This window comes from Penicillium digitatum, chromosome 3 (genome assembly GCF_016767815.1).
Source record: "Penicillium digitatum chromosome 3, complete sequence".
Lineage (NCBI taxonomy): Eukaryota > Fungi > Ascomycota > Eurotiomycetes > Eurotiales > Aspergillaceae > Penicillium > Penicillium digitatum.
Genome location: NC_089386.1, coordinates 1 through 16,306, shown reverse-complemented (window position 1 = coordinate 16,306; position 16,306 = coordinate 1). Strand labels below are relative to the sequence as shown.

Here is a 16,306-nt window from a genome sequence, read left to right as displayed (position 1 = left end):
GTCTGTGCCGTAGACTTTTTGTGTACTGATGAACGAGGCACCCTGGTGGCTTGCACTCCATGACTCCTGCCATCCGCTCCAGGTGTTGGGAGCATTCAATGTTGAGTAGCTTAAGCTCGACATCGCACTCCTGAAGTCTCACCAGGGTGGGTGGTTCTGGCGGGCTTTCATACTGAACTTGGGTCTCATAGTGATGAGTTGTCGCATCGACGTGTATTTTTCGTTGGATAATACTGTTAACTCTTCTTGTCTCCTGCCGATGAGAATTTTAGGTTTGGATAACAATTTTGTATGAGGCCTTGATGCAGCAGACCTACTGGAACTTGTTCTAATCCACTACGAAAATTTTCTTTTGCGAGACCTTTTCGGGGCCGACGCTCAGGTGGAAAACCGACGTCATTTTGAAATAGGAACACGAAGCAAAAATGGTTGATATCTCAGATATACAGCTACCCAATTTTAACTCAACATACATCTTTTGAATCTATCAAAATCAAGATTTGGATAGAGAAGACCAATTCAGAGAGTGAACCCTATGGAAGAGAGGGTACATCCGTGTTTTCCTTCAGGAGATGAGACGAGAAGACTCTACGGAGTATACCTTGATAACGTCAAGGCGGCAAATCGTCCTTCCGACCCCGTAAGGCCGGCTTCAATTGTCGTGTAAAAAGAGTCCATTTAAGCCCCCGACTACCTTTACAATTTTCCAATACTGGGGAGGCCCATCGTGTTGCCCAGGAGCCCCATATCCCGTGGAAATCCTATTTAGAGTCCAGATGGAATGTACAGCCCAGTCAATGCCGTCTGTATTGCTTTGTTATCTGTACTTGGTCGCCCATCCAGGGTCTTGCGAATCAAAGCGCCCGTCTTCACAAAACTCAAGACCGTGGGAGACTCTGAAAACCCTCGACGGACCGTCCCGGAACCCTGACGCTGTCACCCATCTATTTGATGTCTGTACCTGAAGCAACAAGTTCTACATCCCTGACGTCAAGATAACTAGCGCATAGCTAGGGCTGGTTTTGAGATAGGAAGGAGTCGGAGTTGCCGAGGGGTTGGGCTCTGCTCCAACCTTTGGCCCACCACATAGATTAGCGACCACTAGTTGGGATTTTGTATGGTTTTATGCGGTCTGGATCAATTCTGCTAGCGGGGAGAGGGGGATCTCTGCACACTATACCACTGGAGGGTGGACCCTGGGAGATAATATTGACGGCACACAAAAGTTGGATACGAGTACGTTACTGATACCATCCGTTCACTGCCAGCTCTCATCCGTTTTGTTCATACGCGCACTGTGTTGGTTACGAGCCCATGGGCCTCGAATGCGGTGTATTGAGTGCAAATTTACTCCGTACACTGCCCGGAGGGTCCCTCATGACGCGTCTATGCAACCCCGCTTTAGTTGTGACGGTCGATATTGGCGAGACAAACCTGGCAACAGCCCGTAAGCTTGGGGTGCACAAGTTCGGCAGCAACCTATGGATCAGAATTAGCAACCAAAATTTGACTCGGTCATTGGAATGGATGGGACTCTCAAGTCGTTCCCATCATGTCGGAAGATGGTGGGTGTGAGGACTTGAATCGCGAAGATTCTTGTTGTGCGCAATACTACGAAAGTGGATTTGCGCCCGAAATTGTTGGGAGAAATAGCCCAGACCACCTTGGAAAGCTTGGTGGCCCGACACCTCAGGCACCAACATGTCACTAGTGCTATCCGTTTGGTTGGACATAGATCCGTCATGGAGCATGAAGTTGGGCAGTTCTTCGTCCCATAAATGTGATTCCTCTCAATGAAAGGGAAAAGAGAATTAGGGATCGCACAGTTGGATTCCTGCCCAACCAATTCAGAAGGTAAAATTTTAGCACCAAACGCTCCCAGTTGCCATCTGATTTTGGCTCGTCAAAAATGGACTGAAGTACGGGGTTACTCCGGACACCGTAGGGAATTGACTCAAAAGTCATAACCCAGAAAGCTGTGACCAATTGAGAATTTGCGCCGAGGGCCTGTGCCCCTTTTTAAATGAGGTGTATCTCTAATACTTGCGGGATGGCCTGTCAGAACACGGCTGGTATCGGAACCTGATAGAGTCAGGGGAATAGTTCAACTTCACACGTCCCCTCCGTATTCCATCAGTCCTTCTGATTTCCGGTAATATACCCTATATCGCAGAAGAAAAACCAGAGAGTCTGCAAAACAATTGGGGGTCCGTTTTGCCTGGAGAACATTCCTTAGGTCTCAGAGCCGGCGGACCAACGCCTACGACATTCATGGCAAAACTGGTTTTAAAGTTAGCTAGTAAACATATCAATGGGGAGTTAAATAGATTATGGGCCACTCCCTGTGTATCTATGTACCTAGATACCGAGTAGGTAAGAACTGATTTGTATAACCCGTCAACTCCAACCCTGTGTCGTACGTGGAGAGAGTTGTAGAGTTCCTCCGGTGACAACACAACCCCCATGTTCCAATCTTCTCCAAAAGCTTTGAAACAAGGATGACACTAGGAACCTTGGAAGATTTTGAATTCTAGAAGCAGTTTGATTGGTCGGACCAACAATCACCCTGTCTCTCCATGCACGTTGACTGGCTCAAAGTTAATCGCGCTCGTGTCCAGTGGATCCCGATGGGGCCAGGTGGAGCGAGGTGGATTCTGATGCCATTCATTCGCTTGCATTTTAATCTGCCGGTCATGTTTTTTGGGTTATTTTTTCCATATTCCCGTTCTGTGGCGTTTTCTTTTTTTCTCTTTTTCTGTTTCGTCCGAATTTTGGTTTGGGATTTCTCTTACTTCTCTTATCTCTTTTGCACCCTCTCTACGGAGTAGTCAGCTACCCTACCTAATATCTACAACTGCATCTACCATATGCAGATCAGAAACATCTTTCAATAACTTCATTCCTGATGGCTGCTGATGATGCATTCCGTCGCCCTTCCGCGGTGATGGTCGAACAAGGCGTGAGCACCTCCAATGCGGATCGTACCCTAGAGGATATGGGATACAAGCCTGAATTCTCTCGCAATCGATCTATCTGGCAAGTCACTTTTATGTGCTTCATTCTCTCCTCGGTTCCCTACGGCTTGTCGACAACTCTATACTACCCACTCGCCGCAGGTGGGCCGGCCAATATCATTTGGGGCTGGGTGATCGTCACTTTTTTGATTCTATGTGTGGCTATCTCACTGGCGGAAATCACTTCGGTCTACCCAACTGCAGGTGGTGTCTACTATCAAACATTCGTCTTGTCACCCTTGTGGTGTCGTCGCGTTGCATCGTGGATCTGTGGTTGGTCTTACGTGGCGGGGAATATCACCATCACCCTCGCTGTCAATTTTGGGACTGCCCTGCTCTTCGTGGCTTGTCTGGATGTCTTCGAAAAATCGCCTGGCGTTGGGATCACTGATGATTTCCAGACCTATCAGACCTTCCTCATATTTTTAGCCATCACTTTGCTGACGCACGCCATCTCGGCGTTTGGCAACAAATGGCTGCCGTGGTTGGAGGTAGGCGTTGCTCGTGCTCCTTGTCCCCAGGAAGCAACATTCCTAACTGTCGTTTCTAGACATTCGCCATTTTCTGGACTATGGCCGGTTTACTCGCCATTGTCGTCTGCCTGTTGGCTATCGCCAAGCAAGGTCGTCACGATGCGTCATGGGTCTTTGGTCACTTCGAAACTCAGGCCGGGTGGCCCGCGGGGTGGTCGTTCTTCATCGGTCTCTTGCAGGCCGCCTACGCTACATCGGCGACCGGTATGATTATCTCGTGAGTCCGACCCTGAATCTAAGTCGGCCGTTCCCTGTACGCTAACATGGGGTGCCCGTTAGTCTCTGCGAGGAGGTTCAAGAGCCCGCCGTCATGGTCCCGAAGGCCATGGTCGGCACCGTCATAATCAACTTTATTGCTGGTCTTCTCTTCTTGATTCCCGTCTGTTTCGTGCTTCCCGATCTCACATACCTGGTAAATCTGGCTTCGGGCCAGCCCACCCCTGCCATCTTCAAGGCTGCCATCGGCAACTCCGCAGGTACATTCTGTCTGCTTATTCCCCTCCTTGTGCTGGGTATTATTTGCGGTGTCGGTTGTGTGACCGCCACCTCTCGTTGTACTTGGGCCTTTGCCCGCGATGGGGGCATTCCCGGCTCGGCCTGGTGGAGCACTGTCCACAAGACCCTCGACATTCCTTTCAACGCTTTAGTATTGGGTATGGTCGTGGAAATTATTCTCGGTGTGATCTACTTTGGCTCTACTGCTGCATACAATGCCTTCTCGGGTGTTGGTGTCATTTTTTTGACCATGAGCTACGCCTGCCCGATCGCCGTTTCCCTGATCTTCCGTGGTCGTGAGGATATCAAGAACGGTCGCTTCAACTTTGGGGTCTTTGGCCTAATCTCTAACGTTGTTGCTCTTTGTGAGTTGCTTTTCTAACCCCCCCCCCCCCCCCCCCCGTCACTAAGCCCTAAGCCCCAAGCTAACCGTTCTGATCTTTCTAGGCTGGAGTCTTCTTGCGATTCCTCTTTTCTGCATGCCGACACTTGAATCTGTGACCAAGGAGAGCATGAACTATGCCTCGGTGGTGTTCGCTGGCTTCATTGGTATTGCTGCCATCTGGTATGGTGTCTGGGGCTACAACAATTATCGTGGACCGCCAACCGATGCCGTAGAGCGGGATGAATATTCCCCTGAACCTTCAGCCTACGGTGAAGTCCCCAAGAAGGCACCGAGCCCTTGAATTTGTCTTGCCATCGCGACATGAAACTCCCTTGCCCTCGCAACAAAAAGCCCTCTTGCCCTCGCAACACAAACCTCTCTTGCCCTCGCAACATGAAACTCTTCATCCATCGCGACACCAACCTCTCTACGCCCTCCGGGGCCAGCCCAATCTAAATAATCCTAGAAAAGCACCGAGTTGCTCGTACACAATCCTAAATACCCAATCAAAATAGTTCTTTCTGCGCGATTTGTCCACAACATAAACTGCGCAGCCAATTCAAAATCATGACAAAGAACAAATGGTCCTTAGTCCTTGCTCAGTAGGTACAACAGATCTTCGCTTCCTGACTCGCTGCTGGACTCTCTCCTCCGTACAACCCCACAGCTCTGGCCCCTAGGAGTCAATGGCTGCGATGTGATCCGTCACCAGACAGGTAAAATCGCTTGTTCCGTAGTAGATGGTGTTGCCATCATCGGCAGATTTTCCCGAGCTCAGTGTGTCTCCATACTGCCAGTAGAGATCAGCTGCAATGCCAGTAGTGTCCAACGCTGTCTTCTGCCACGGAGCCTCAATAGCACAGTGATCATAAGTCACGCCGTACTCTTCAAAGAGACAAGGCTTGCCGGCTGCTGCACAGGCAGCTCCGTGGGATGTGACCCATCCGTTACCCCAATCATTGGTGGTTCCCCCTTTCGTGAATAAATTAGCAAGGTCTAAAACAAGGGTAATGGAAACAGGCTATACGCACAGCTCGAGGGGTAGAGATGGAATGTAGCAAAGTCGACGGTATCAATTCCTAGGTTCATCGTAAAATTCAGACCCTCACCGTAGCTGTAGGGGTAGCTGCCATCCGACCCAGCGTCCAGTCCGAAGCCCTCTAGAAAATGGGTTAGACAACCGACCAGGTGGCAGAGATCTCAGGGGCCTAAATACCATCACCAATGGCGACCATGTGCTTCGAGTCCAGGGATTTGATATAAGCACTAGTCGACTGGATCCAGTTGTAAAGAACCGAAGTGTCACAGCCATGGCAGCGGGGCTCATTAGCCAACTCCCATGCAAAAACGGCAGGCGAGTCAATATATCGTGAAACAATAGCTTTGATGTAAGCACGGTAGGCCGTTTGAGCCGCGGTATTTGTATACCAGGTTGTCTGGCTGCCACCAAAAGCAGTGACATAGGCGGCCATACCTCCATAATCCGACCAGTTGTTGACAAAGTTTATGATCAGTCTCACATTCCGTGCCTCGGCAGAGGCAACAACATAGTCCAGGCGCTGCAGGCCATCTGCACCGGTGTTGATGGTGGCAGTCCCGTCTTTTAGCAAATGAAAATACACAGTCCCTGGAGGTGGAATAGTGTTGACATCGTTGAATCCCCAAACTCGAAGGATTCGGAGCCCAGATTCATCCATATGGTCAAACACAAGATCCACATCGTTATCGTTTGTGAGGAAGCCAATCCAGTAGGAATTGGAACCGGCATAGTAGCTTGTCTTTCCATCAATCTCAAAGTCCAGTCCATTGGTACTAGGGAAACCTGTGCTGCTTGCACTCGTGGTGGTTGCCTTTGTTGTAGTGGCTGTTTTAGTTGTGGTTGTCAAAGAGACCGAGACTTTTGTTGATAGAGTAGTGGTACCACCACTAGAAGCTGAAAGGTTCTGTGTTAGTTGATTTCAAAGCATCGAAACAGATACATCTTAGCACACTTACAGGCGAGACACTGACTAAACCAGTCATTCTGATGTCGGCAAGTCCAGCCCGAGACACATGTTGTAGGGCCTGAATAACCGCTCCCACCACATTGAGCGTATGGAGCAGCTTGGGCAGAGACTAGGCCAGTCAGAGATAAGATTGCTAGCGTTTTCATGTTGTTCTTGGATTTCTAGTGCACCTGTCGTTCGCCTTTGTATGCCTATGTGTTTGTGTGAGGATATGAAAAATATATATACACTCTCTGGGAGTGGGCAGACTGTCTACAGACGGGGAACGACTTCCGCCGTGAACTAGGAAATTGAAATCATCCCATAGACTAGAGAATACATCAGGCCATAGAATGTTCTCATCGAGCTTATGCCGCACGCTCCCCGTGTTCTTTGCGGAGTAATCTAGGCGGTAGTCCGCTTGCGAAACACCGATCATTCGGCCTTTGCAGGACCAAAGTCCATAAGCCAAACCACTTGCATTAGTACGCGGGGTATCTAAGAACTTAAGGGTGCGCGTGGATCAACTGAAATTGTGGGAGGAGGCAAGTCCTGCAGAAAAGGAAATGCGGACGAAGTATTCACACGCTTGCCTCAATTGGTCAAGGCGTTTCAGCCGCTGTCCTCGAGAGCCGAAGAAAAGTCATTGACACTCAATTATTATAGATGGAAGACCGGCTAGGTAGGCCGATTATTGTAAGAAGTGACAGAAATCCAGGTATGCAACAATGGTATGTGTAGTCATACCATTGCTGCATACCAGTACTTCAGTCTAGTATCTGTTGATAGCCTCTCTCTTCTTCAGCGCAACTGTGTTGTAGAGATTTCCCAGAGCTCTCTAATGCTTCATAGTAGATCTCTAGCATCTGTCCCTCGGTATGGCACGATCAATGAATATGTACAACTCTAACTCAATTAACAAAATCCGCTCCTTTTCCCACCTGTGCGGACCAAGTCGACCAAACATAACACACTCACACCACAATTAATGGACCCCCCCCCCCCACCTTTGTTGTAAGCTTTAGTATGGAGTAATTTGGAAGAATCTACTCCGAACGCTCCATAGTCAATCAAAATTCTGACAATGTGGCTTCGCCAAGAACACGCTAATGATGGCCAACGCGGTGTATTGCATAGAACGTCTACGGAGTACGGCGTCAACAGTAGCAGTATTCGGAAAAAAAAAACAAAATATCAAAATTACTAGTGCAGAAAGATCGGCAGGATCTACATTGACAGGTACGCTCCCGGCTTGATTTGCCTAGATAACACAATAGTTGAAGAGCGCCAAGACAAATACACCTACCGCTCACATAATTACTCTTCTTCTATTGGCTTTTAATCCTAAATTCCGCCGGTTTCAATTGCCAACTAGTTAACTAGTTAGTTAACTATTAAATCGTGCTAAGATGCTATTATGTAATACAATAATGTATTTGACATGTGACCGGTTATCACATGCGGTGACATGTGACAGGCCCCCACCCTGTGGTGACAGACTCTGACTTTCCTGTAGAGAGCTTCCTTGTCTTTTGTAGGTACACAGCAACGATATCAGCCATTCATAACCCAAAATGCCAAGACCTCTTATTGTTTTTGTGAGCCTTTGCCCTCCAAAACTAGGACGGATGTGCTCTCCGCCGATCCTTCCATTTCAATGGAGTGCTACTCCATACCGAGTACGCCACGATGACGATCCGAAGATTTTCCGGGTTTCAATGCCCTGTCTTCAACCCTGCATTGCAACATAGTATTCGGCAAAAAGTGCTACAAAGTCGCAACAAATACCCGTTTTATGGCCCCTCCCATAATGTTTCTCACAAGCTTATTTGAGTTGTTGATTTGCACAGAATGAAGGATGCCTCGATTCTACAGCTCTCAAGCTTGACTCCAGAATTGCGACCTAACTTTTCTATGCATTCATATCCACTGTTGTGGTACCTCTGTTCTGAAAGACTAGGCGGGACATGTTTCCAAGTTTGAAAAAGTTCGTGGAAAAAAATGCCCCGACTTGTCATCGAATATCCCAGCATGGATGCCGGATTTTGGGTGGCGGATCAACCGGCAAACGGAGCCGAGCTACTTTGTAGGTAACTATTGAGGTTGGAGAAACTACGGGGAACCACGGAGGGTGACATATTAAGCGATACCTGCCCCATAGGTGTTGGGGGTATGTGCTGACTCCAAAGCCGGGGTTTTAGAGCGAGGAGGTGAGTGGATTGATGGAAGAACTTCATGAACTGCTTGTTTAGGAAATGGTCTAGGGAAGTCCATGGATCCTTAAGGGGTACTGGATCTTTGGATTTTAATGCAAAAGATAATAATAATGAAATTTATTATGCCAATGTGAAAATTTTCACACAACTTACATAAAATTATGAAAGAATATTTTTTTCCCAAAAAAATTAGAGGATTGAGAATTCTTCAATGACGTAGGACGACGGGTGTGGCGCCCGGAGGCCCGCCACTGACGAGCTCGGGACTCGGCATCGGGGTATCAAAAGCAGTGTCGATGTTTGCTGAATTTTTTTCGCGGGATTGAAATTGGCCCTCACACAGGCTATGCACGGAGAATATATATGTTGTAAGGTCATTTGTAAAAACACTGTTCTGCCAGTGAATTAGTAGTAATGTCTCAACTTAGTGTTATGGAGTATATCCCCTCCAGACTCCGCATTTTCCCTCGAAAACCCCCTTCAGTGTCTAGAGTAGATAGTATTCGTGGATTTTTTCACCGGCATACCGATCAGGAAAGGAGTTTCACTTAAGTCAGGAGAGAACCCGGAGAGAACCCGGGCCTGGGGAATGGCCGGGGTTTCTTTTAAAGTTTCTTCCTGGCCCACTACGCTTTCAATGCTGTATAGGTTCGAATTTTAATCTACTCTTCTGTGACTATTCACAAAGCACTTTGATACGGCAACAACATACCGAAGGAGAGATCGTTCGCAGCCTCTTCCTCGGTCCCGACTAAGATTGCTGATCCCGAATCAGTTCGTCGGTACGGCCTTGGGCCTACGAACTTGAACCCGCCACTTCCCGACCCTTGCGCCCAACAAATCGGCTATCCACCAGAAAACGGTGAACCAGAGCCGATCATCGCTTGGAACCTGCCCTATGTGGCCTTTCCCCCTGGTGGAGTGTCTGAGCAAGTCGGCTTCTGCCGGCTTGTTAACTGTTGTCAGCCTATTTTGTATACGGAGTACAGAGGAGCAGCCATGGGCATCGTCATCTCGCTCGAATCGACTCTCCACAATTCTCTCCCCACATCAACTCCAGGGTTTGCAATTTTTTCCCCTCTGATTGCTGAATTACAAAAAGACCCCTGTTCCCCCATGTTCCCCAAGGTTTTTTGTTCTCCATGGGCTTGTTTCCCTCTCTTCCTCTTTCTTCTCATTATTCTTACAAGCTGGTCCTCCTGCCTCTTTTTTTCCCCTTGAATACAACTTGAAAAACCAAACTCTTGGACAGGCCAAAACAGTCTCCCCCCAAGCTATACCATGGGTGTCGAAGCGCCTTCCCACTATGGGGAGTCCATCACCCCAGCTCAACAGCCGCACCTCGATTCGTCCCTCCAAAATAGTGCCGTTCAGAAACCCACACAATCTGTAGGCATCGATACCCCAATCCCTCGGATAACCATGCGATCCTTGGTGATGGCCCTCTTTGTCTCGATGGGTGGTCTGCTGTTCGGATATGACACGGGTCAGATTTCCGGCTTCCAGGAAATGAGCAACTACCTGGAGCGGTATGGTAAGCTCAACAAAGATGGTTCCTACGAATTCAGCAGTGTGCGATCCGGTCTCATTGTCGGCTTGTTGTCCATCGGAACTTTGATCGGTGCCTTAGCTGGAGCTCCCATCGCTGATATGTTGGGCCGGAAGTGGTCCATCACTCTCTGGTGTATGATCCTCAACGTCGGTTTAATTGTTCAAATTACCTCTCCTGACGGCCACTGGTACCAGATGGTCATTGGCCGTTGGGTCACGGGTCTTGGCGTTGGTGGTTGCTCGTTGCTCGTGCCCATGTACCAAGGTGAAAGTGCCCCCCGTCACATCCGTGGTGCCATGATCAGTTGCTACCAGTTGTTCGTCACCCTCGGTATTTTCTTGGCCTACTGCATCAACCTGGGTACTCACACCCTTGATGGCACTGCTCAGTGGCGCATCACTCTCGGTCTCACCTTCCTCTTTGCCCTGGTCCTCGGCGGCGGTATGGCATTCTTCCCGGAAAGCCCACGGTATGAGTTCCGCCATGGAAAGGCCGAGAGTGCCCAAAGCACCCTAGCTAAGCTCTATGGCATCCCAGAGAACCATGTCCGCATTATAGAAGAGATGAGGGAGATTCGTGAGCAGTTCGAAGCCGAATCTGATGACCAGAAGTGGAATGAATTCCTCACTGCTCCTCGTATGCTCTACCGCATTGCACTTGGCATGGTCCTGCAGTCACTGCAGCAGCTGAGCGGCGCTAACTACTTTTTCTACTATGTCAGTTTCTACAGCCATTGCAATTTTAACTTTTATTCTTGGCCAAAATCACTGATCTTTGATAGGGTACCACTATCTTTCAAGGCGCTGGTATCTCGGATAGCTTTGTGACCCAGTGCATCCTCGGTGCTGTGAACTTCGGCACGACTTTTGGCGGCTTGTACGTTGTTGAGAACTTCGGTCGTCGCAAGTCCTTAATGTTCGGAGCGGTCTGGATGTTTGCCATGTTCATGATCTTCGCGTCCATTGGCCATTTTGTTCTGGACGTGGAAACACCTTCCAACACTCCCAATGCCGGCAAAGGTATGATTGTCGTCACCTGTCTGTTTATTGCGGCATTTGCTATGACCTGGGGCCCGATGATCTGGACTATTATCGCCGAGCTTTTCCCCTCCAAGTACCGTGCCAAGGGTATGGCCCTAGCTACCGCAACCAACTGGCTGTGGAACTTCCTCCTCAGCTTCTTCACAACCTTCATCACCAAAGATATTGACTTTGCCTACGGATACGTTTTCGCTGGTTGCCTTTTCGTGGCTGTTGGCGTTATCTACTTCTTCGTCATTGAAGGAAAGGGTCGCACGCTCGAGGAGATTGACTGGATGTATGTCAACAAGGTTGTTCCTTGGAAGAGCAGCGACTACCAGATTCCCGAACGCCACCAGGACTGGATCGCGGATGAGAACCCGTATGGTCGCAAGTCACAGGGAACCCTTCACACGGAGATCGCTTGAGTGCAAAGGCTTTTTCAAAAACCAAAAAACCAACAAGTTCGTCTCTTCTTTCAACTGGTGTTGCATTTTGGATTCACATTTGTCATGAGATGGATGAATTTGCACGACACGATAGCACGTTAGGCCCCGAGTGGCAATATTGTACAAGTAATTTTCATCATATAGAGGTCGATCACATACCTACTGCATTAATCGAATACATGAAATTTGTCTTCTTCACGTTCAAACCTAGAAAATTCACCCAGAAAACCGTTGTTGGACTTGGAGGCTTTTGGTCGGCGCGGGGACTGCAACCTCTCCCCCCCGGTCCAAAAGCGACGAGAGAGGCAACTTGTGTACCCAAGATCACAGATTGAGAATTGGCAGAGATCGTGCTCAAGCTCTACACTCTATTGAATATGTCTGCACCCATAAGTTTAGACAGTCTTGGAGTCAAGACAACCGAAGCAACAGCAGCGGTCCAATGGCCTCTAGTCCAATAAGTGTTGGATGATGTGACAACATTTCTGCATCAAAGTTGACCTGTGGATCCTGTTCGAAATGGATAGATCCCAGAGCCTTTTTTTTGACCAGGTAGATTGGTTGCCCTTTGCTGGACTTGAAAATCTCCATCATTTCAAGCTATACCCATAGCTGGTGCGATGGGCTCTAGCACTGCTTTCAGACTCCCTATAAATGTCGATCACAGTAATTTAGCCACCGGAGACTTGGCAATAAAATATCAGCAAGTCGTTGGAGGATACGGGCCAGACTTGAGTTTGCCAAAAAATGGTAATTTCAATAAGCTAGTGATTGTAATTAGTCGCGGGTCTAGGGTTGGCTGGATTGAAAACGTCCATCAAAGCCGCGCTACGTCTTCGTTGTCACAAAATCCGTACGAACTCTCACCACAACTTCCAGCGCTCCTACAGGCACCTTAAAAGCATATAGTACTGGCTGAATTCTTCTAGACACACAGCTCTTGCTCGGACTCGTGTGTGTCTCGGGTTCATGGAGAACATTAAGAGATGTGGCACAAGGAAGACTTCTTGGATCTGATACTGGACCACCGCGCCCAGCATAAACCGCATTGTCAATAACGGAGGAACACATAAATCTCAAATCGGTGTGTATGAAGGTAAATTTAGTGGGATTTTACCTCAACACAGTATGTATCTGATGAAAGAGATCTAGCATTGTAAAGCAACGAGAGGGCTGCCAGCACATTCATATCTAAGTTGGAACTTTCGCCGTGATGCCCGATGGTTCTTTGTCACGGGACAAGTGAATGTGGTTCAAAGAAAAATTACAATTGGTATACTGATCACCCATCCAACGGCTGGTGTTGAGCACAGGTTCAGAAACATTTTGCAAGACTTATTGGTAAATTTAAAGCAGGAGTTACAACCCTAGAGCCCGAAGCTCAAATCTACCAGTGCCAAGAAAATGTCTAAATCCTGAAGAGTCAAGATACTTCTTTTTAAGGAGCAAAGATCGTCGTATTGAAAATTTACCAAGCTTTGAGAGCCAAGCAACTTCCGTTTAATGCTTGCATGAAATCTCTTGTTCGGTGCGTGTTTTTGATCTTAGAGATAAAAACCGTTGGAGATCATGCCCGACAAGTTGAGAACGAAACTTGAACAGCTTATGTAAACATACAGAGCATAGGTAAAAATCAGTCGTAATTAGAATGAGTTGTGCCAGCGAAGTCAACTAAAAGATAAGTCGGTATACACTTCCTTGATAGAACATTGGGTTAATTAAGATCAGCAAAGGGTAGATCCAAGGCTTTGGATCACCAAGTGAGGGTATCATTCTTTTTCTCGGCTCTTGATGTAATGATCCTCAGGCAGGATTGCATGATTTGCGGGTAAGCTTCGCCGCAATGACGGCGAACCGGTGGATAGCCGATATGGCCGCACTATCACAGCAACATAGTGCTAGGATATACCACAGCCGCTGGAGAACCACGAATAAGGACTCAGTAATTTTCTCTCGCGGCCAACAGTGGGATGCTTACGGACTATTGATGCATTGACAAGGAACCGAGGAAGACTGCCGCAAGGTGAACAGATTTCATACGTCAAACCAAGCGTAGACAATCCTCGACATGTGGTGAAAGATAAATTTGATAAACTGTTTGATAACGTGAGTCTCTTGAAGAACATGTTGGCTAAAAAGAAAAGTCGGTCAATTGACGGAGACACTGTAGTTGTGAGCTTTTCCATAGATCCATCATGATTTCCTAATGTAGGCTTAATACAAGTAGTGATTGACGCTTTGGCGAATGTGTCGTTTATATCCAGGGTTGTTAGTATCTCTGTATTTTCTGCTTCCTGCCGTTGACCATTTAAATGCCAGCAATGTGAATTTTGTGGATCTGTATATGGAGGATTTGATCGTACACGAGAAATGTGCGAATTTTGACCTGACAAAAAAAGCCACCCTGGGCTCACTACAAAATGTTTAACGCCCTACTGGGAGACTTCGCTTTGAGACCCCTATTTTGGATCCAGTATATCGAGATTTGTAAGAATGCGAAAATCAGTCCCAAAATCACAAGCCCAATCATGATTAAAACCCCTCGCGGATAACTATGTCGTCAACAGAGTGATCGTTAGCGTTGTTATGTGCGTAATTTTCGAAATCAAGGACGTACAATATGGCTGATTCGTCTGCCCGAAATATCTGGGTTCCAGCCATAAGCCCCCCCGTAGCTGCCATGACAACTTCCTTGGGTTAGTTTTCTTGGAAAGAAGTGGTCTGCCAAAAATAGGGCTGGTAGTCTTACACATTCTTCAGGTTGAAGGATAATTGTTAGCTCATCTGTTTAGCGAACGACCAGTGGGAAAGACTTCACTCACGCAACGCTTATGTTCCGCTCTTCAGAGCTCTTGCAGTTAATTTGTATCCAAGAATTATGAATGGGATGATAGCCCACAGCTAAAGCATTGACTGTTGTCCAGAGTCCGAACTTGCCCCATTTATCCACACGGTGCATCAAAATTCTCAGAATTACTAACGCGATCAAGTAGACGAAGATAGCAACCATAACAATCAGGCCCCGTTTTTTCGATTTGTCGCTCATCCACGCGAAAATTAAAATAACGGGGAGAGTGAGCAAACTTCCGATAGCACAAAGTGCATTTGCCTTAATTCGAGGAAACCCTAGTTCCATGTAAATGCTCGGAGTATATGTCGTGAGAGGGCTCCATGTAGCGAAGACGCAGCCTGTGGCAATAAAATGCGGCCATTTGCTTATGTTTGTCAATGTCTTCCAGACCAATTTGAGTGATATGTGCTTTTTGCCAGGGGGGGCCAATGGTTTGTTCATCGGGCGAAGCCCTCCAAACTCCACACTTTGCACTTGATTGGACGATATAGAATCTTCCTTGTGCTCGGGAAGAAAGAAAAAGAGAAAAAAAGACATCACAATGGAGAAGAGACCCTCGACTACAGATTTGTTAGCTTAATTTGATATTTGGCAAATCAGTCCCATTCGTACCGAGGAAAATCCATTGCCAGCCAAAGAGACCACCTTTCCCGTCCAATTTCAAGAGGCCAGCTCCAAGAAGTGGAGAAATGGCCGTTCCGCCAAACATGCCGAAAAAAAATATGGCGATTCGTCTTGTCAACTCTTCCTTCGTATACCAAGTGGACAGTGTGTACATTGCACCAGGAATATATCCAGCTTCACAAAGACCCAAAAATGTTCTAGTGAGTAGGAAACCTGTCCTGTTGCGCACAAGCGTTTGTAGGCAGGCTACTATTCCAAATATGCAGACTTGCGCACTGATCCATTGACGAGGACCAATCTATGTCAACTTAGTGATCGAGCATCATTTCACTAGGGTTACTAGATACCTTGTGTAGAATGATATTTGATGGTATCTCAAGTACAATAACACCCAGGAACATCAGTTGATTCCCGAGGTTAATAGTGTTCTGGTTAACCGATATGATGGATGCAAAGTTCCCCGTGAGTGCGCTTGCAATGTTGGTTCTGTCAAGCTGATAGCTAGCGAACCCAAGGGTCAAAAGGGGCAAAACTCGAAAGTCCGCTCTGTTAGTTTGTCAACAAAATCATCAACGGGATCCTTGTGGCGGGCGCCAGAGGCTCAAGAGTGGGATTATCATACATTCTCCGATTGTGGTCGGAATACCCGTCCTCTGAAACCGCGGCATTCTCCACAGCGTGGCTTTGAGACGTAGACTTTGGATATTTTAACATATGATGATTGTCGAAGGTACTTGCCATCTTCAGCATTTTTCAGATATGAAAGGAAAAGCCCCAAAATTTAGCAATGTGCTTTTTCATCTTCGGGGGGACCTTGTTGGAAATTTCAGAGGATGACAACCTTGGGGGTGATAAGATAATGTAATTCGGAAAAATGACTGGAACATTGAAAAGTAAAAGGTTGGTAGCATTTGAAAAAGAGAGTAGAATGGAGTCAATGGAAGCTAGACACTACAATTATTAAAAACTGGCTTCTATCACGCGGGTTTAACATGTGTCGAGATAAACCAGAATTCACAAATCCAGTAAAGTGGAAACTATCAGGCCGAAACCTGACCCACCCCTTAGGGCTTAGGGCTTAGGGCTTAGGGCTTAGGGCTTAGGGCTTAGGGCTTAGGGCTTAGGGCTTAGGGCTTAGGGCTTAGGGCTTAGGGCTTAGGGCTTAGGGCTTAGGGCTTAGGGG

At 47.5% G+C, this 16,306-nt stretch overlaps 5 protein-coding genes across 5 annotated transcripts; 2 read left to right on the top strand and 3 right to left on the bottom strand.

Moving 5' to 3' along the window:
• Positions 1-1,401: 1,401 nt before the first annotated feature.
• On the bottom strand, positions 1,402-1,744 carry Pdw03_7574 (uncharacterized protein; the record flags this gene model as incomplete). The annotated part of the gene is made up of 2 exons (XM_066101699.1): positions 1,402-1,479; positions 1,535-1,744. The coding sequence occupies 2 exons, from the start codon at positions 1,742-1,744 to the stop codon at positions 1,402-1,404; spliced, it is 288 nt and encodes a 95-aa protein (XP_065956782.1).
• Positions 1,745-2,905: 1,161 nt separating this feature from the next.
• Positions 2,906-4,728, top strand: Pdw03_7573 (Amino acid permease, putative; the record flags this gene model as incomplete). The annotated part of the gene is made up of 4 exons (XM_066101698.1): positions 2,906-3,505; positions 3,565-3,764; positions 3,827-4,407; positions 4,490-4,728. 4 exons carry the CDS (start codon positions 2,906-2,908, stop codon positions 4,726-4,728), a joined length of 1,620 nt encoding a protein of 539 aa, XP_065956781.1.
• Positions 4,729-5,103: 375 nt separating this feature from the next.
• Pdw03_7572 (Glycoside hydrolase, superfamily) lies at positions 5,104-6,579 on the bottom strand (the record flags this gene model as incomplete). Its single annotated transcript, XM_066101697.1, has 4 exons — positions 5,104-5,399; positions 5,459-5,587; positions 5,644-6,360; positions 6,423-6,579. The coding sequence occupies 4 exons, from the start codon at positions 6,577-6,579 to the stop codon at positions 5,104-5,106; spliced, it is 1,299 nt and encodes a 432-aa protein (XP_065956780.1).
• A 3,330-nt stretch (positions 6,580-9,909) lies between these two features.
• Pdw03_7571 (MFS monosaccharide transporter, putative) lies at positions 9,910-11,627 on the top strand (the record flags this gene model as incomplete). The annotated part of the gene is made up of 2 exons (XM_014677242.1): positions 9,910-10,896; positions 10,962-11,627. 2 exons carry the CDS (start codon positions 9,910-9,912, stop codon positions 11,625-11,627), a joined length of 1,653 nt encoding a protein of 550 aa, XP_014532728.1.
• A 3,804-nt stretch (positions 11,628-15,431) lies between these two features.
• Positions 15,432-15,873, bottom strand: Pdw03_7570 (Sucrose/H+ symporter, plant; the record flags this gene model as incomplete). The annotated part of the gene is made up of 2 exons (XM_066101696.1): positions 15,432-15,669; positions 15,746-15,873. 2 exons carry the CDS (start codon positions 15,871-15,873, stop codon positions 15,432-15,434), a joined length of 366 nt encoding a protein of 121 aa, XP_065956779.1.
• Between the last annotated feature and the right edge of the window lie 433 nt (positions 15,874-16,306).